Source organism: Engraulis encrasicolus, chromosome 22 (assembly GCF_034702125.1).
Source record: "Engraulis encrasicolus isolate BLACKSEA-1 chromosome 22, IST_EnEncr_1.0, whole genome shotgun sequence".
Classification (NCBI taxonomy): Eukaryota; Metazoa; Chordata; class Actinopteri; order Clupeiformes; family Engraulidae; genus Engraulis; species Engraulis encrasicolus.
The window spans coordinates 23018502-23040060 of NC_085878.1; the positions used below are offsets into that span (position 1 = coordinate 23018502).

The following is a 21559-nucleotide window of genomic DNA, read 5'->3' on the forward strand; positions in this document are numbered from 1 at the left end:
GCCGCCACCTCAACCTCCACCCTAAACCTCCCTGAAAGACCAAAAAAAAGTTGTTTTTGCATCACAAACATTTCGATTCTGACATCATGATATCCGTTAATAACATACCCACATTAGTCAAAACACGACATTTTTTGGCTTTTGGGGAATTTCAGATCTCATAAAGCGTAATCCCATAAACTGAGCGAATGTTTAGACAGCAGGACTAGCAAGGAGCATGTTGACTGTTGATTTTTTTCAGTTTGTCATACTTGAATACTTTTACAGGCTCAGTGGACTGACACCACTCCTGGGTGTCTTTTTTCCTGCACGTTTTGTGGGACTGAATGTAATAAAGCTCGTGCTCTTGTGTGTTTTTGTCGTCTCTGAAGTATCTGTGAAGACTTTTTTCCAATGTCTTTTTCTTTTGCAGCCTCGCAAAGAGCCACCCCACAAATCTATTTCTGTACGTTTTTCTCCATCCTTTGCCATCTTCAGCTTCACATGTGCCAAGAATCTGATCGGTTTAATGGGAATGCTGTTATTTTTCAGTTCCTGTCGTTTCATTCTTCCACTTGGATCCAAGTCAGACTTCAGTCCATACATTTCTTCCTTTTGTTCAGTTTCTCTCATCTCTGCTGCATAGTTCTTCTTACTTATCCATTCCCCCTTTTTCCACTCGTTGGATGTTTTTCAGGTCATGGCAATAAAAAAACCTAAAAATACATTTCAGATCAGCAGGTCATCAAGACATTTCCTCCCAGTTTTGGAAATGTTTATTTGTCGTGAATAAATGTTTGCTTTTGAAATAAGAATAGATCCGCTGGGAGATCCTTCAAGGGCACCTGACTGGCTCTGGGCAGCAGGACTAACAGGACAAGTGGAATGTTTGCACTGGAAAGGGAGTTTATCAGTCATAACATCTACCAATGGCCACTGAGAAAACTGGGAAAACACCAGGCAAGCCAAGAGCAATGCAAACGTGTCATAATCGCAAAAGGATCCATTGGTAATGCTATATATGCTGGAAATAAGCTGAACCCTAGCAAGAAGATGATAGTCATCCATCATTGATTAGCAATGTCACAGTGCACACAATTCTTGAGAAAACATTGCGTAGGGGTGACCTAGAGCACTGAGGTGAGTTCCACTGCTGTGTTTCTGGGTTCTGGGGTCCGTATCTCGAAAGCGTCTTTGCTAACGACGGTAGCAACGTAGTGGGGTCGTAATAGGCTCAGTCATTTCAAATTGGTATTAAAGTTTGGTTTTCACTTCCAAGTTGAAGTTTAGGGCCTATAGAACAATTTGAGTTCGAGTGTCAAACACACAGATAACAAAATGGCCTGCGGGGGGCGCTCTAAAATATATAAACTGCTATAACTTTTGATTAGTTAAACCAAATTTAACATATGAGGTATGTATGGATTCAGCATGAAGAGGAGAAACCGGTGAGCTAAGTATTTGGTTACCAGATTAAAGACACACTATGTAATAAACACACTTTTAGCCCATGGACAGCTAAATCCGGGCTTTTTTAAGATAAAGGGTGGAAATGCCCTCAAAGTTGCAATGAAACATAATGTATTGTTACAAGTTATTGTAAATAAAGCCTGGGTTATCACTTAACTTGATTTGTTCAGAATATCCCTGAATCACACAGATACTTAGGATACCTATACACAAATATGGCTGCATAAAGCCTATATTTAGCACCCAACTTGCAACTTTGAGTTTATGAATTTAGGATCATGAGTACCAGCTTTTTTTCAATCAAGCCATCATTTTATTCACAACTTAAACACTTTATATCTGGAAGAAATTAAATCAACAATAATAATAGTAATAATAATGATAATAATAATTATGATGATGATGATGATGATGATGATGATGATGATGATAAATACTATGGGGAACATCATTTTTTCCTGCATTCAAAAAGCAAACAGAAGACCATAGGGCTAACATTTATTCCAATAATTCACTCTACAATAACTATGACAGAGAACAGATACAAAAACAGTCAGTGGTCAGTCTTAGAAATTGCATGTGCACTTGCACAGACGTGTGAACTTTAACTCTGCCTAGTACTAGTACAGCTGCACTTCACCTCTAGTTGGAATACATCTTTGGCAACTGCATCTTTAATAGTGTAGTCCAAATCTGGGAACTGTTCATTTGTTACCAGATTGGCAGGCATTTCTGGGAACTACGCTGGTTTTCATGCCTGTCAACTACCCTGGTAACAAATGGACAGTTCCCAGAGCAGATGATTGTGTCTACCATGTATGAAATAGTCCTATAGTATTATTTAGTATGCTTGCCAAAGGCCTCTGCTTGCCCCCAGCAAGCATACTAATTGTTCTCCAACAGTTTATTTAGTATGCTTGCGGGAAAGCATACTAATTGTTCATCAACAGTTTATTATTATTATACATTTTTCCATTCACCTCGGCATATGGGAATCGCCATTCATTAGTACGGCGGCTTTGAATCGTTGCAGCGTTCGAGATAGAGACACGGTTCGAGTGCCAAAACGAACGGCTCGAAAAGGGCTCAGGGTGGTGTATTTTTCGCTGGCCTGCCCCTTTCATTCGTTCACCAGACTTGTTTTTCTCAGTTTTCTCTGTTTTCCCCCTCATTGAAATGAATAGTAGAATGGTCAAGATGATGATGTCACAAACTGTGGCAGTTAGAGTGAGGGGTGACCTGATCTGGGGTTTTTAACTAGGTATCAACTAGGTAAAGGCAGAGAGAGTAGAGAGAGAGAGGTTTCGTTGGCCCATTGTTTCCGGGTTCTATTATTGCAAGGGAGGGGGGGATCCCCCTTTAGGCAGACCTAGGCAGACCTAAGGACTGTTCTATTCATTGTAGGAGTATTATGACACGCCCCTTTAGGCAGACCGGAACCTGGTCATGTTAGGTGCCCATAGCAACCTATTACACTGGCATATCTCTAGAATCTCTCGTAAAGGCATTGTCAGAGAGGTCTTGGCTCTGAATACAAACTGTGTGAAGATCATAAGCCAACTCTTAAAAATGTTTCAAAGACAGCAGTTTTAAAATCCCTATGATGTGACCCCATTCACGTACAAAAAATGTGTGGACATGAATATGTCAATTTTTTGACTGAACCATTTGACTGAACCATTTGGCCTAGAAAAGTGATCTCAGCTTTGACATGAAGAGCAGGGTTGTGCCATTTGTGTTTCGATATCATCTGACAACTGGCAAACCTTTTGGAGATATGACAGTGTAAAAATAATGCTGCACATATTACTCAGCTATTGACTACCAAACTGTCACCGTTAGAATCTTCATTCATACACACACACACACACACACACACACACACACACACACACACACACACACACACACACACACACACACACACACACACACACACACACACACACACACACACACACACACACACACACACACACACACACACACACACACACACACACACGCAGCCTTGTAGAACTTCAGACCTCTTCTGTCACCTGGGCAACCGTGGCCTAATATGCTGCTGTGGCAACTCTATACAGTAAGTGGCAGTGGCTTACTGGGTAGGGTGTTGGTCTGTCAGAGGGTTGCAGGTTCGAAACCCACCCTTACCTCTCCCTACCCACCCATTGCTGAAAGGCACCTGAAGCATCTCCATACATGCACACACTCACACATTCTCTCTCTCTCTCTCTATCTCTCTCTCTCTCTCTCTCTCTCTCTCTCTCTCTCTCTCTCTCTCTCTCTCTCTCTCTCTCTCTCTCTCTCTCTCTCACACACACACCTCTCTCTCTCGCACAGAGACAAACACACACAGACCTCTATCTCTTTCCCTCATGTTTCTGTGTGTGTATACAACAGCTCTGTGTGTGTGTGTGTGTGTGTGTGTGTGTGTGTGTATAAGCCGCAAGCATACTAATAGCATTGTCTCTCCGGAAATGCAGTCTTATTATTAATATTATTATTATTATTGATTTATTTTCTTCCAGATACAACGTTGGTTTTTGTGATTTATGTGTGAATAGAATATGGCTTGATTGAAACAAGTTGATACTCATGATCCTAAATTCATAAACTCAAAGTTGCAAGTTGGGTCCTAAATATCACATAGGCTTTATGCAGCCATATTTGCATATAGGTATCCTGGATATCTTTGTGCTTCAGGGATATTCTGAACAAATCAAGTTGAATGATATCCCAGGCTTTATTTACAATAACTTGTAACAATAAATGATGTTTCATTGCAACTTGGAGGGCATTTCCACCCTTTATCTTAAAAAACCCTGAATTTTGCTGTCCATGGGCTAAAAGTGTGTTTATGACATAGTGTGTCTTTAATCCGGTAACCAAATACTTAGCTCACCAGCTCCTCCTCTTAATGCTGAATCCATGCATGCCTCATATGTTAAATTTGGTTAAACTAATAAAAAGTTATAACAGTTTCTATATTTTAGAGCGCCCCCCACAGGCCATTTTGTTATCTGTGTGTTTGACACTCGGACCCAAATTGTTCTATAGACCCTAAACTTCAACTTGGAAGTGAAAACCAAACTTTAACACCAATTTGAAATGACTGAGAAAAATTGCACATGCCTACGACCCCACTAACGTCCTTCGTAAGAGCGACTCAACTCTCTCTCGACAGCGACGCTCACCACTAAATCCAAGGGAATGGTGAGACGGTCTTAAGACGGTTAGCAACGACAAGAATCGAGAAACGGATCCCTGGTCAGCAGTATCGCTCTAGCCTTAGCAGGGCTTCATGCAGAGAAGAGGACAGCTGAGGTTCTCTGAAGCGCCCCAATTCCTGGTCTGAAGACAAAGATTGGGTGATCGAAGGACTTGACATTTGCTGATCTGTTCATATGACTTGCAGCATGAAATTAGAAGTCGTCACGCCTTCCTGTCCACGCTCATCTACCAGCTCTGCTCTGTATGATAAGCTGATTTAAGGCAGGCATACACTGTGCGATATTTTCAATCTTGGGTATTAAGCTCCTGCTCACACTGCACGAGGGTATTTCACGATTTAAAAGTTCACCTCTCACGACTCACCTCCTCACACTCTACAAGCCAAGGGTTGGATGCGAGCAGAATGCTAACACTTCTTGACACGACAGGCTTGTTCTCCGGAACTGCAGATAACTAAAGCGGGTAAGGGAAACACGCTCCTCAGGAGGAGATAGGGAGGCACTCAAGAGCAAATCGCACCGCCCTGTCAATTTGTTCATGTGTTGGGTCAAATTAGGTAGCACTGCTTCAACTTTGGGATTTACTCTCGAGGGGTGACCAGGATTTCAAACAGGTTTGATTTTCTTGCGACCCTACGACTACAGATCACAAGTTGGTCGTGAGGTGAAATTGCGTGTCGTTAGCCCACTATACTGTACACTACACGATGCGAGACTCACAATTGACCTCCGATTTAACAAGAAATCAGCCCGATTCTCAAAAAGTTGTGCAAGTGATAAATCGGGGCAAAATCGGAGCAAAAGTCGCACAGTGTAAGCCCGGCATTAGTGAATCTTGCTGGAAAAAATATGTGGAAAGACTTTTGCTTTCTGAGTTTGACATGTCTTCCTATATTTTACAGTCCTTTTAAGGGACAGATGACTGTAGTTTCCTTGTACTCTCTCTCTCTCTCTCTCTCTCTCTCTCTCTCTCTCTCTCTCTCTCTCTCTCTCTCTCTCTCTCTCTCTCTCTCAATTCTTTTTGTACACCATCAATCAACAGTTACTCCACTGGTTATGAAAGCTCTGGCTGTTTTTGTCACCACAACTGAGCACATTTCAGTCGCTTGCTTGAGAGTCCACATACATTTCAGTCCATAGCCTCTGCGCAAAGGTCCCTGTGGTTCCAGTGGTGATGCAAGGCTATTGACTGATGGTTCAGTAGTTGTGTGTGCTATCCATCAAGCTATGTTTACGAGGGCAGCGGGAGCTGATGATGATTTCAATGTTCTCTGCAAGAACAGCAGCCCAGCACAACAGTTCTAATCTGTCCACCCTCCAAAGAATAGCAGCCCTGCCCACCCAGTACTCCTCCACAGCTGTGAGGAGGCTGCTGCTGCAACTCCCTCGGTTGTGCCACGTCCATACACTATAAAGGACACACCATCACCTTAATCTTTACATTTATTTTAAGATGCTGAACCACATTTCAATACCCTTTATTATAAATGTAAATTGACAACAACGTTGAATCTAATCTGGGTGCTGGAGCAAAAGAGAAAAGACAAAACCACCACAGCAGCAACAGTATTTAAAAGGATTGAATTATGTTGTTTTGCCTGATTAAGTGTGCAGTCAGACTGTCACGATTAAAAAACATGTTCTAGCAATGGGAGCAAGTGGTTGTTGTGCACTTGGCCTCTGTTTGTTGAACTCTGCGCTTGAGCACTGTAGGCTGTAAATGCTAATGCGTTTGGCACTCCACTGATAATTACCCTGAATGAAGGGTTGGAACAAGTTCAGGATCGCCCCCTCAAGCTCCTCAGTGATCTTGTACTCTGTAATTCTGACCTGTAAAGAACTCTGCATTCCTTTTGGCTTGATTTAAATTATGTATTAAGACCCTGGAATGCTGTTCATTTTACTAATTAATTACATGGTCTTATTCATCTGTCTCTAACATAGCGTAAATCCACCTGCTCATCCTTCTGCTTATGCCACTGTTAGCCAGTGGTATTCATCATCTTTCTGTTCATTTAACAAAACATGATTCCACCTGCTCATACATCAGTTTATCCCATTAATCCTTGAGAGATAATACAAATCAAGATCCAGTCTTAACTGAGCAAAATAGGCAGTTACTGTGTAATGGCACTGTCCTGTTTTACTGGTAACACTTTATAATAATGTCTGCTTAAAAAGCATGAATAACACTCAGTAAATAATTAACTAATGATGAACAAAACATTAACAAATGTTTGTAAATGACTTAATATTTTATATTTATCAAACATTTACAAATTGTTTGTAAATGAATAATAATACATTTGTAGATATTTTATGAAGCATTAATAAAACTTAGTTAATAATAAAACATTTGTTAATGTTTTGTTCATCATTAGTTAATTACTTACTAAGTCTTTATATGCAGACATTATTATAAAGTGTTACCGTTTTACTGTACTGCACATCTAAGCTGTCTTCTTCCCGTCTTCAAACCAACATGATCTCCAAAAATTCCGTGCTCCTGGACACGGATGGTAGGGGCACAAAATCTGTGTCCAGGACCACGGATTTTGCCAAAATTCCGTGCTCCTGGACACGGAATTGTTTTCCTTGAATCCTTGAATCCTTGAATCCTTGTTTTCCGTTATAGACACAGGGAAGTGCTCTCTCTATAGGCTATTTCTCAGGATTTTTCTTATTTCAAATATGTTTTCCTCAAAAAAACATTTCCTACTGACAGTTTAAGGTTAGGGATTGTTTTGGTCTGGGCACAGCTAGTTTTCTTTCATTCATTATATGAATTTGATAGCCTAGCAACCAACTGGAAAAGGTATTTCTCAAAAATATGTCTTTAATGACAGGGTAAGGTTAGGGAATGTTTTGGTCAGGGCACAAATTAAATTGCTTTAGCATAATTTTGTTTAGGATTAGCATTTGGTATGTATTTTACACAGTGCTGTGGTAATAGCCTATAGAAAGCACTTCCGTGTGTCCATCACGGAAAACAATTCCGTGTCCAGGAGCACGGAAAACAATTCTGTGTCCAGGAGCACGGAATTTTGGCAAAATCCGTGCTCCTGGACACGGATTTCGTGTCCTTAACATCCGTGTCCAGGAGCACGGAATTTTTGGAGATCAGGCTGCTTCAAACAGTGGCGTGTTCCTTCCCCTATCCCTCCTCAGGTTCATCCCTGGCCCCTGGTCTCCCTGCAGTACTAGCTGTGGTTCCAGGATTAACATTTGGGATTAAATGAAGTCTTTTCTTAACATATACTGTACAAACATACTTTACACTGTTGCTCTATGTAGATTGAGATCGTCCTGTGTCTATTACCTCCCCTTCAGTTTCACATCAGGCCCATGATCCTGCTGCAACAACAGCTGCGATCCCAGCCTGAACTTTGAGATTAATGAAGACCTTGTGTGCTCATCTTTCCACTGTCCTGTATCTGTCCCATATCTGTTCCATATCTATCCTCACCTCCAGGTTCATCCCGGGTCCCTGGTCCCCCTGCAGCACCAGTTGTGGTCCCGGCATGCAGAAGCGCTGGGTCAAGTGCCGGGTTCTGTTGTCCTTCACGCGGGCCGAGGTGGACCTGCCGGACGAGGAGTGTGAGGCAGAGAAGCCGCCAATGCAGAGGCGCTGTGAGCTGGAGCCCTGTGTGGGCTCTCCGGCGCCACCTCAAGGTGGAGACGGGCAGCACGGCCCCCAGTGGGGCTACCGCACGTTCAGCCCCTGCTCCAAGTCCTGTGGCGGAGGTGAGGACATGTGGACACATTTACACTACTGCTCATCATATCACACAGTAGCGCGCATGCACACACAAGCGCACGCACAGGAGCACGCTCGCACACACACACGCACACACTCACAAACACACACACACACACACACACACACACCGCTCTCCTCATTCATGCACACAGGCTCACATATTCACATGCACATGCACACAAATATGTCTATAGGTCTGTATATATTTTGTATTTGTGTATTTATGTAAGATGATTTCCTTCGGGATTAATAAAAGCACGCTACTCTACTCTACAGGTACTTTGCGCTACTTTACATACATACAGTGCACATGCACATGCACACAAACCTGTCCTTTTGTGCACTGCTCTCCTGACATTCCTAATGGTCCCAGTTGCCTATACTGTTGAAACCTCTGTTGATCAGTAATACTAATGCGTACGGCAACTCAAAACCCAATGAAGCAGCACAATGTGACGTTTGTTCTGTTATCACCACTGTGATTCACTATTTCTATTTCTGTCTTTTTCCCTCTCATGTTTCTGTCCACCACTCACTTTCTACTTTTTTCGCTTTCACTGTCTGTTACTTCCTCTCTCTCTCTCTCTCTCTCTCTCTCTCTCTCTCTCCTCGTCCTGTAGGCACGCAGACATTTGTGGCGCGGTGCTTGAATGGTGGGAAGGTGGTGAGCAGTGGCCTTTGTGACAGCGCCAGCCGGCCGCGGGTCATGATGCGAGTGTGCAACCCAGAGCCCTGTGGTGTGAGGTACAGTAACTTACGAGGAGCCAAGCTTCCATGGGACTCAGTGGCACAGTAATATGGGCTTGGGGTGGAGAGGGTAGAGGGCAGGTGGTGGAGAGGATCTGATGGATGGTGCAGCTTGAGAGGTTAGGAGCTAGAGAATATGGTGGAGAAGAAAAAGGTTGGGGACTATATTGGAGAGTGGAGAGGGGAAGTGATTACTGGAGAAGGCCTTTGGACTTTTGGAGGGCACGTTCCCTCTCCTGGCCAAGCCATCCCAGCTGTTTGGAGCAAAGCAGAGTAAAGAGAACACCCACAGCCTTCAGCACAGCACAGCCCACAGGCCGGAGAAAGAGTGATAGAAAGAATGAGAGGGAAGGATAGAGAAAGGAGTGAGAGAAAAGGGGAAAGAGACTAATAGACTGGCTTGCACTGCTGTTAACTAGCAGGCCATATTTTCAAATTTGATGTTAGGCCTGAGGAATGTGACCAGATTTGCACTGATAAATGAATAGCATATTGAACACAGTCTCTTTTCACTTCACTCATATTACTTACCAGGCAAATATTTCTCTGGCGAAAAGAAGGATTTATGCCAACAACTTTGGGTTGCTCAAACAATGTGCTGTTTTACGATCATTTGCATGAAACAGTACACAACAGCTGGCAAGAGCATATACCATCGGTTCTGCCTGATAACGGAAACCTTGGGTCTGCTTAGAGTCTTTTCCATTTACTATCATGTCACGGCTTTGGAGGAACATGCAGTGATTCAGAATAGAATTGAATATAATAGAATCTAATAGAATATAATATAATAGAATAGAATAGAAAGAGTAGAGTAGAATAGAATAGAATAGATTAGTCACTTGCACTGAACAGTGATCTAAATATGTTTGAGTCAAGATGGTGGTGTGCACACAGTCACAGCAGCCCATGCCTCTCCTTTATACAACACGCAGCATGCACACGCACACACACTCAGACAACACTACACACAGAGATGCACACTAAAACACCTACTACACAGATGCACAATAAAACATCCATTCAAGCACCTTCACACACACATAGTATGGGTGTGTCAATACTGTTGGCCTGTTACTTACACACACAGACACACGCGCGCACACACACACATACACACACATACACACACACATACACACACACACACAGGCACGCACACACGCACGCACGCACGCACGCACGCACGCACGCACGCACGCACGCACGCACACACACACACACACACACACACACACACACACACACACACACTGACATAGTGCTCACACATTCATGTAATGGCACACTTACCAGGACAGACAGGCACTCAAAGGCAATTGTGCATACACACCAGGGCTTAACACTAACACACGCCAGGTAGCCAAATGCGGGTGAAAGTCGGCGTTGGCTAGTAGATACCGAAGGTTCACTAGCCATTCTGGCGGGTCCGTTACTATTCTGAATGATGAGGCACCGCATTTTGTAGTTTTTTTCTTCGGACCGTCTTTGCTACTAAAGCAATACAATGCGATTTCGCGAGCCTACAATACCCATGAAGCACCTGTGTCACGTGTCACCTGTGTCTCACGCAAGCCAGGAATCTGATAGGCCTAGAGCTAGTCTTGCGAAGAGGAGTGACAGCGAGCTATCGTATCGGGACATCAGCGTGCGCTTGGAAATGGCACTGGAGAAACCTTCACGTGAAAATAAAGTAGCGAAGTTCATCTCAACTGACCTGTTTTGCGATCTGTCATTACTACAATACTTAGTAGTAGTGGTCATTAAAATGACCAAAGCGAGAGGAAAACATGTCAGTCTGTCTTACTCTTGTGAAAGTCTCATTAGCGCAGTGATAAGACAAGGACACATGCGGCATTAATAATGTTTGGTTTAAATTATTTTCTGATTTGCCTGTGTCTTCATACCTTAATATTCCTCCATGTTTCTTGTGCTGTTGTTCCCGACTGTCAAACCGTTCTTAAAAAACGCGCAGTAGTAGCCTTCCAGACTGCACAAAAGCATCCCATTGCATGTCCCTTCGCAGGTGCCCGTCTCGCCCGTTTGTATTTTAAACAACTCACTATTAAACGGAATGAAAGGAAGTCGTAGCCCCTTCTGTAGTTACCGCATCTGTGTGTGCTTTCTAGTGGATACTTTTATAAGCAAATATTCCAGAAGAGGTGTTATTCCACATCCATGTCCGAGGACCGGCCAACTTGGCAATGACTTTAGGCTATCTACTTTGCGCATGAATTTGGACGGCGACCTCCACAGATAGGCCTATATGATATGAAGAAGTCCCTCCAGATTAAAGACGAAAATATTTTGCTCTCGTGTAGCTTACATTTGTGCCCTTCCACAACACTGTGCTTGGTGTTTCTGCATGGTAGCCTAAATATAGGCTATGCCATTCCTCAGACCAGTTAATCTGTTCTTTCCATAGCATGCATGCATGGACCAGTTAATAACAATTTCCTATATTATATTATATTATATTATATTATATTATATTATATTATATTATATTATATTATATTATATTAGGCCTATATTATATTATATTAGCCTACATTACATTATTAGGGCCTACAGCCTATTATATAATTAATTAAAGCTGCTATGATGGTTAAGAAAATTATGGCTAGTGAAAAGGCCCAATGGCTAGTGAGTCAGGAAAACCACTAGCCAAAATGGCTGGTAAGCGAAAAAGTTAGTGTCAAGCACTGATACACACATACAGTAAACACATGCATGAGCACACAATACTCATACAAACACATGACATAGGAGCACAGGCACATAGGCCAAGAGATGAAAGTCAGCGTTGCAGAAATGCAGACTCCTCGTGGTGGCATATGGGAATTTGGGCTTTCATTCTGTACTTTTATAGAAGGTAAACACACCAAAAAACAACAACACTGTATTCCAGTCAACCAATATGCGGCCGAAATAAATCCCCCCTCCAATGCAGCTCTGTTTTCATAATGATTCACTCCAGGCCATGGCAAATACAGGAAGCATACTTCATTGTCACATTTGTTGTTGACAGAGGAATTGTTTTTCATGTGAAGTCCAAAAGCATGATTAATCCAATGGGTATTTGCTTCCTTCCCTTGTTAAATGACCACTATATTTCTCATGCCAGGACTAAGGGGGAAAAAAAACAGCAGGTCCCGGTCTGTATTCCATGAGCAAATTCAGATTGGACCTAAATAGCTTGTCAGGCAGTTTTCATTGGAGGAACGTTTGAAGAAAACACACAGGCTTGTCTGAGTTCCAGAACTAACCTCCTTGCCAACGTTATCAGGACGACTAGCATTTGGGAACGACAGAGACGATGAAGTCAGAGCTGATGTTGATACAGAAATTATTATTTCTCATATCAGAGGCTTTTTCTGTTTCTTTTTTTGGTTTGTTTAGTTTTTTTTTAAAGAACTCTCTCAGGTCTGTGTTTTTTCTGATGAATTTATGAAAGACGAGTCAAGATATGTTTAATCATTACCTCATACTAAAATGTACATCATATTATTAGAGGCCATAAAGGGTAAATGCTGTATGTTCCAGTCAAGCTGTTTTTTTCCTGGACTTGATTGCTCTTCTCATTCTTTCCAAATCCCCTGATTTAGTTGTGTGCCCTTTAAAGCACTTAACAAGTATAAAATGAGAAAGTAATATGAAAAGCAATAGTCCCAAATGACAGCAAGACTTTCTACATCGGGCGATAAAACCCACAATAATGTACAAAGCCAGGTTTTGATCCCTTCCTTCCCAAACGTTGCTCATGGCCAGTCTGTTCCTTCTAGCTACAAAAATCAAGTCCAAAGCCAGACAAACTGCAAGTGGTTTGACTTTTGGGGATGCTCTGTAAAAGCTGTAGACCTATCCAGGACCTATACACGATTACAACAAATGAGAATGGGTGTCTGAAAGTATCCAGCTGTAATTGTATTGAAATTCATCCAGATTAGCAGCAGCGGTTCTCTGCTAAGGCCATTTTGATCAAAGCGTTCATATTGCAGTCGCCGCATAGACGTTTGGATCGGGGTTTCGGACTGGTTCTCAAGGGATCACACGGTATTCTCATTTACTCGTCGTCAAATAGATTTCAATTTGTCCATTGTCCATTTGTCCATTCAATTTTTTCCTCTCCCCATATATAGTTTGTGGTCTGGAAGTTGTATAATAAGGAAAAGCCTCTCGATCTCTCTTGCTCTCTTTCTCTCTCTCACTGTTGCTCGCTCTGCATTTAGACTATAGATTCTAGTGTAGTGTTCTCAGTTTTCAGGGGGAGCACTGGCGTGTACTTAACCCCGCCAACCCTCCGCTGCCACATCCCCCTTTTAAGACTTATCTGTCTGCATCATCTGCCTAATTTAGGGGGCTGTCTCGCTGTGTTAAAGGATTTGTTCGGGATGTTGCCAGACTTCAGTTCCTCTGAGGTGGCTGAAACTTGGCCTTATTGCAAGCACTTGCCACCGACTCTCTTTATCTTTCTTTCTTTCTTTCTATCTTCTCTTCTCTCTCTCTCTCTCTCTCTCTCTCTCTCTCTCTCTCTCTCTCTCTCTCTCTCTCTCTCTCTCTCTCTCTCCATATCCATGCATGGGAAGGCATTAGTCGTGGCTCAGTGCCTCGTGGACACTTAAGGAACTATACTGTTTTGCCAGTGCGGTCTTATCCCTCCACATTAGCATCATAGATAAGGAAATCAAGCAAATCAAGGAAAGTTTAAGCAAATTTACGGCATCTGACTTTGTTCAACCTAGATGTTATGAACTCTTTGTCCAAATGGCCTGACATAGAGAAGGCAGTTGTTTCCAAATCCAAGTCCAGCTTGATATCCCTGCAGCGATCCCTGTGTCCAGATGCACTGGACTCTAGGTGAATCTGGCTGCTCTTTACGGGTGTTAGTCATTGGGCAGCGTCTCAATAGTGACCTAGCCAGCTTGCATCTCCTTTCATCTCTTTCTCCTCTTCTCTTCTCTCCTCTTCTCTCCTCTTCTATTTTCTTCTCTTCTCTTCTCTTCTCTTCTCTTCTCTTCTCTTCTCTTCTCTTCTCTTCTCTTCTCTTCTCTTCTCTTCTCTTCTCTTCTCTTCTCTTCTCTTCTCTCCTCTCCTCTCCTCTCCTCTCCTCTCCTCTCCCATTGCCAATTGGCCTTGAGCACACTCCATTTCTCTCTTGTCCCCTCTCGTAGATTAACAGGTCGTGGTAATGGCATCTACACAACTTGGCTCTGTAAAGAGGATTCATTCAGAAAACATATGGTCTAACATGTTCACTTTTTGTGCTATAAATGTTTGTTTATTTCCTCTCCTGTTTTTTTCCCTGGTGGTTGTTTACAATGCAGTTGGATTTAAGCCAAGGCAATGACTATAGGTGTGCGAGTCTGGACTTTATAATGGCTTTGTAATGTAAATTGTTTTTGTAGAACAGTGTGTGTGTGTGTGTGTATGTGTGTGCTTGCGAGTATGTTTGTCTACCTCTCTCTCTCTCTCTCTCTCTCTCTCTCTCTCTCTCTCTCTCTCTCTCTGTGCATGTGTGCGTGTGTGCATGTGCGTGTGTGTGTGCCGTCTGTGGGTGCCGTCTGTGGGTCATTGCTCACGCAGGAGTGTAGACACTGAAACTACTTTTTAAATGTTTCTCTGTGCACACCTGTCTGTGCACCTGAACTTGCAGATGGGAGGTGAGCCAGTGGTCGCGCTGCTCGGCCACGTGTGGCGTGGGGCTGCAGATCCGCCAGGTGCACTGTGTGCAGAGCGACAGGGACAAGATGGCTGACAAGGACTGCAAGGAGAGCAAACCCAGCGAGGTGCAGGCCTGCTACCAGGTGGACTGCCCCCCAGCCTGGGAGACCGAGGCCTGGCAAAAGGTGAATGGACCTTTAGTTCTCTTTCATAGTTTCTGATCTTCCATTTATTCTTGCATTCCCATTCATCCTTTTTTAGGTTATGCGAGGGCCTTGGAGTGGCAGAGGGGGATGATTTGCCTTGTCCCTTCAAAAGGATCGTAATATTGTATTAACAACTTGGAACCCTGCCCAGCTGTGCCTTAGTTGGCTGGGCACTGGACTGCTTCTCAGGGACCCGGGTTCAATTCCTGACCTGGGTCATTTCCCGATCCTCCCCTGTCTCTCCCTCCCACTCTTCAATGTACCCTTGAACCCCCCACCAAAACAAAAACAGAAGCTAATACAAAACCCCTCTCTGTACCCTTTCTCTCTAGTGTTCCCACACCTGTGGTGGCGGTAAGCAGTCCCGGAAGGTGTACTGCAAGCAACGGCTGGGCACTGGAAGCTTCCAGAAGCTAAAGGATGCGGCGTGTAAAGGCGTGAAGCCGGTGGCTCACAGGCCCTGTGCCACAGAGGACTGCCTCACGCCCCGGCTGGAGGGAGGAGAGTGGTCTAAGGTGAGCAGGAAGTGCAGAGGGAGAAGACCAGGCCTTTTCAACTAGAGGTCTGTGGGCTAGATGTGTGGGTCAACGGAATTCAATGGATTTTCTTATGTTGCCTGATTTACGTATAACATGGCCCCCCGAACACCTAGTGACATGTCCATTAGTACTGGAATGGAAAAGAACTGGCATACGGTAGATCAAGATTGTTGAGCACAGCAATATCAGTTGCTATATTGGACCATTTTCTTCTAAAATAGGTCTTTACGTAAAAAATGGGATGTCACCTTATAGGGGGTAATCTTATATTCAAGTCAGTGTGGTAAAGAGTATGAAGTATGGCCTGAACCACAAAGAACATTGTCAAAAGTTAACTGGGAGTGTTGTAACACTTGCCATATTTTGTGTAAGTAAGGTCATTTACATGTAAGATGTTGTACTGTTGATATTTGATTAATACATAAGAGTGATTTTACGATTCGCCTGCGCTTTTGGCAAAAGCAAAATGTCAATTATCAGTATTTTTTTTCAACTAAATGACCGTGATGATTACTGTGAATCAACATTTGCAATCGTCTTGGGCAAAACAAGTTTATTTACATGCTAATATGAAGACTGAATCTGACATTTGGAAAACAGGACGGCATGAAAACACCGAAAACCAGTATTAAATATTCATTCTTGCTGAGGGAAATAATGCCATATCTACACTTTCTGTATTATATTAAAGATACATGTGTGCTAATGTCCAAATCATCATTGGATGCAGTTAATAGTGGAATTGGCAAATAAAATCCATGGATTTAAAAGCGCAGTCGAATCGTAGAATCACTCATAAGTCAGTGAGCGGTAAAATTCATACCAGTACATGTATGTGAAATTTTACATGTTCTGTTATTTGGGAACCAAAATCCCTCCTACAACCAAACTATCACCTTGAACTACTCCATTACGTAGTGACAGTAAATGTTGGCACCAGGGCAGAGTGTGAGACCCGGTAGCAGAAATCCCTCCTGTAGTCAGAGGTGTTTCTGTGAGCAACATGAATTAAATATTAGGACTGTCTTTGTGTACCTGTGCTGTCTCTGTCTCTGTGAAGTTTTAAGTTGTGTCTAAGAGATGTAGTAAGCCTACGCCATGAAAAGCTGGCAGAAACCTTTTGTTCCCGAAACAGAGTTTTACCTCACTGACGTACAGATAAGGCTCTTTGCATATAAAGAGAAGCCAGTAGAATAATAAGAACATCACTCAACAGAATAAAAGATACAAGGATGCTTTGATCTTCTAATGGCTTTTGTTATTTGTCTACGTGTGTGTGTGCGTGCGTGCGTCCGCGTGCATGTGTGATTATGTGTGTATGTGTTTGTGTGTGCTTATGCATGTGTGTGTTCTTCCTTCCTTCCAGTGCTCGGTGACGTGTGGCACAGGGGTGCAGCGGCGGCAGGCTGTGTGTCGGAGGCAGACCCCGTCTGGCCAGCAGGTGACGCTGAGTGCAGTGGCCTGCAGGGGTATGACCCTCCCTCCACTCACCAGGAGCTGCCGCATGGGACCCTGCAAAAGTGAGCTGCCCACTGCATTTCTTTCTATCTTTTTTATTTAGTGAAAAATACTCTCTGGTATAATTCTTGTAGTCTAATTTAGTGGGTTAGCATGACAGACAGACGTTTCGGCCTAAGCCTTCTTCAGCGTCTTTCAATCAGTTTTTTTAAATCTTGGGTTAGACTGTCTCTATGTCCTCGTATGTCTGTCTTCCCTTCTGTCCATATTTCTGTCTGCCCATATGTCTTGGCCTCTCTGACTGTCTGTATGTGTACTGCTCTTCTGTCAGTCTATCTGTCTGTCTGCCTGTCTGTACATCTGTATGTCTTTCTGGCTTGCTCCTTGTCTGTCCATATGGCATCCGGTCTCCACCAGGGAACAACATACAGTATAAGTGTGTTTGTGTGTAAGTGGAGGGGGAGACGGAGCTGTACTCCCCTGCTTGACTCAGGGCCATGGCCGGGGGATGACATGAGATTAGTGGCTGATTGCAGCACCTCTGGATGGAGCAGCAGCTGGGACAGGTGGCTGCCTTCCATTTCCAATGCACTCATCTTTCATCACCAGGAGATACTCTGTGATACGAGGAAAATATGAATTCTTTCATTTTCACTCTGCCGCCCAGGTGTGTGTGTTTGTGTGTGTGTGTGTGTGTGTGTGTGTGTGTGTGTGTGTGTGTGTGTGTGTGTGTGTGTGTGTGTGTGTGTGTGTGTGTGTGTGTGTGTGTGTGTGTGTGTGTGTGTGTGTGTGTGTGTGTGTGTGCATGCGTTCGTGGTTATCCATTTATCTGTCTATCTCTACAGCATATTTCTTTTCTCAAGTGGATCAAAATGTCAGGAAAAAAGTAGGGACAACTAAATGTCCCTGTGATACATTGTTACTGGAACGGCAATGACTGAGGCGTAATGTATTACTAAAGACTGTGTAATGATGTTGTAGTGTACTGTAGTACTATGGTACCAAAGTTTTTGCAATGAATATTAAAGTGTTTCACTGGCTAAACGATGTGCAATATGAGGCTACGGTCACTGAATAGCTTATCTAGGTGCTGAGATGGTTTGCTGTGCCCAGCACCACTTGTTTCATGGATGGATTTGTCCATGTTGTGCTAGCCCAACTACTATGGAATGCTCAATACATCCAAGGTCTCTTTACATGTTTGTGAATTGCTGTTAGTGTGTTTTTTATCGGTTATTACTGATATTTTTTCTCTGTTTGTTATAGCTGTTGATTTGTACTACACGGGGGCATTGCAGTGCAATGCTACTATGTACAAAATAAAAGTTCCCATGTTTCTCAGCTGGCTCAAAATATTAATGCTCAGAGTGAGAAGCCTGCAATTTATCACAGTGAAATATCTAAATAGGACTTGGCAGTGCTAAAAAGAAACCCCAGTTGTGCAAGGCCACTTCCAGCCGTGCAGGGTCGTGTACATTTTTATTTGGTTTGCGTTTTCTTTATGTTTTCATGTTTATGTCTCTCATCATTATGTATCACTTTTCTTGTCTTAACTGGGCTTGAAATCGAGTCTGCTTTCAAAAGCCAGCCATGTTAACCATACTACACAGGCAGACATGAAACGGTGTAGCTGGGAGGGTTTGTTTTAAAAGTGCCCTTGGCCTTTTGTGTGTCTGTGTGTGCATGTTTTTAAAGATAGAAAAGTATATCTGATCTTAATTAATGTTGGAATGTTGAATCATCGGCAGCCTCAGCCTGAACCCTGCCGTTTGCTGAGTGTTTGCAGAGCATGTGTGTTACTGCTGGAACAGCAAACTCACTCTGCATCCATCCTCCTGTCAGCACCGTGCATCCCCTCATGTCTTCACATTCCAGGAGTTCAGGCATGAGTGGAGGCATGTTCGATTTTTAGCACACCGGCTTGCTCGTGTTTTTTGTTTTTAATGAGGGCAGGGCATTTGCCAGGGCAGCAGTAGGTATGAGGGTAATTTACACAAGATCATTACAAGGAGATAAAGCACCACATGGCTATAAAACAAGCCATACTCATGTCATATCCTATTGAACCGAAGAGTACCTGCCCTGTCCTTTAGTTTACACTGATTGCTTCCTCAGCGCACTGACCAACATACCTCTAGTTCTTATTAGATGACGATCTACTGCACAGTAATATTATAGGGATAAGAAGGGTACAGAGAGTATGGAGGGTTATGGGAAAGTGTGGGAGGGTATGAACTATGAAAGGGGCATTACCAAGTTTAACATTATTTTCTAAGTAGAAATTGGTTTGTCTGTTTTCCAGAAGTGAAGACCTGTCCTCAGATCCTCAGCAACCCCCGGACCTACATCCAGACGCGCCCTGAGAAGCGTCTCCACTTCACCGTGGGCGGGCGCGCCTACCTCCTGCCCAAGACCTCGGTGGTCATCAAGTGCCCTGTGCGCCACTACCCCAGTAAGTCCCTGATCCGCTGGCTGAAGGACGGCAAGGAGCTGCCCACCTCCAAGCGTGTGGGTATCACCAAATCCGGCGCCCTGCGTATCTATAACTTAGAGCCCAGCGACATTGGCGTGTACCGCTGTGTGGCCTACACCGCCACAGCACGATTCATCCTACAGCTTATCGGCAGCGATAACCGGATCCTGGAGCACCCGGAGGGCAAGGGCTTCTTGCAGGGGGACGGCGACGACCCAGTAGCCGCACTCGGAGACAACTGGTGGATGCCTCGGTGTGTGCATCACGACTATCTGTTTCCGGATTGGAAACAGCGGAGTGAGTTCTATGTGCCCGAGGGTACTGGGTCGCAGAGTACGACCGGGTCACTGCGAACCCTCAACAGCAATGCTGTGCGGATCTCCACGGGAAACCAGGGGACTGTTGTGCAGCAGATTCCAGACAGACGACTTGAAGCCAGCGTGGTCCATGGAGCCTTTAGCTTGCTACCAGCACACTCTGGAGAGCTGACCAGAAACGTCACCAGTCTAGAAGACAGCAGCACTGCCAGGACAATAGACAGACTGGGCACTCAGCACAAGTTAGTGGTGTTAGAGAGCCCGGTGGAAAAGGGGGAAAGCTCAACAAGAGAGGCAGGATCAAACACCAGGAACAAGCAGCAGGACAAGATGGCTAATTCCTCAGAGCGTGCGCCGGATAAAGAGCGTAAGAGTCCCAGGAAGGCCGCCATTACGCGGCACGAGCACCACGGCCCTCTCATGAGCTTCCACAGGGACCTGAAGGTCCACGTGGGCAGAGTGGCCTACTTGACCAACGCCACACGCAGCCTGTCACTGCTCTGCCCTGCCCATGGGACGCCTCAGCCCACCGTGACCTGGACCAAGGATGGGGCACCACTGCAGTATAGAGAGAGGTAGGAGTCCCACACACTGCAGTATAGAGAGAGATAGGAGTCCCACACACTGACGGACTCTCTGTCTCTCTGTCTCTCTGTCTCTCTCTCTCTCTCTCTCTCTCTCTCTCTCTCTCTCTCTCTCTCTCTCTCTCTCTCAAACACGCACACACACACACACACACACACACACACACACACACACACACACACACACACACACACACACACACACACACACACAGCCCCACTTTGTGGGATCCTCCCATTGACTTCCATTAATAGTAACCCTTACAAAAGAATGCTAAACTGTACCAAACCAAAACAATCCCTAACCCTAACCTGCCAGTAAGGAAATATGTTTTACCAGTAGCATCAAATTTATCCCAACAAAAGGGGTCAAAACTTGGGGTCCAGGATTTGGGCCCCACATGGAGCGAAGGGCCCCAGCATGTGGGTGTGCTCCAATAGCAGTGGCCTCACAAAGGTAGATTGGTGTAGTACACACACACACACACACACACACACACACACACACACACACACACACACACACACACACACACACACACACACACACACACACACACACACACACACACACACACACACACACACACACACACACACAATAGTAACCAAGCAGTACATGGACTCAATACAGTTTTATGAAGTGCTGACAGTTGTGGACTTGTTCTTGAATTGATGTGTATTTTCCTTATTTCTTTCTTTCCCCTCACTTATTGAATGGTGATAAATTGCTCTTGTCAGTGGCAACGAAAACCGAAAGTCACATTGGAATTCCACTGGCTCATGGCCGACGAACCAGACGGTCACCAAACACTGTCTCCACACTTTCCGGCCACGGTATGTGCCAGAGGTGAACACTCTGCAGGCCTCATGTTAGCACAGATCCATCAGCACCCCAATGGCATACTAGGGGTTCCACAGCACTGCCAGGAGAAAGACTCCTCGCCTAACAGTATTTGCTCTTATATCACCCATGCCTAAAACTACAGTGGTGGCTGTGAATTTTAGATTCCACTAGCACCTCTAGGCCATGTAACGCATTTACGCGTTGTGAGAGTTGTGTGAGTAGTACCTTAATTTTAAAATGGAGCCTTTTGTTTTATGCTGTTTGGAAGGGGTAATCAGAGTG

At 44.1% G+C, this 21559-nt stretch overlaps 1 protein-coding gene across 2 annotated transcripts in view; it reads left to right on the plus strand.

Moving 5' to 3' along the window:
* Positions 1 to 21559, plus strand: part of adamtsl3 (ADAMTS-like 3) — a 182801-nt gene that overhangs the window by 135607 nt on the left and 25635 nt on the right. For both annotated transcript variants that reach the window (XM_063188098.1, XM_063188100.1), the window contains exons 16-21: positions 8155 to 8426; positions 9063 to 9186; positions 14846 to 15038; positions 15392 to 15574; positions 16965 to 17118; positions 19359 to 20421. In XM_063188098.1, the coding sequence (XP_063044168.1) occupies positions 8155 to 8426; positions 9063 to 9186; positions 14846 to 15038; positions 15392 to 15574; positions 16965 to 17118; positions 19359 to 20421 (1989 nt within the window). The remainder of the gene's footprint in view (positions 1 to 8154; positions 8427 to 9062; positions 9187 to 14845; positions 15039 to 15391; positions 15575 to 16964; positions 17119 to 19358; positions 20422 to 21559) is intronic.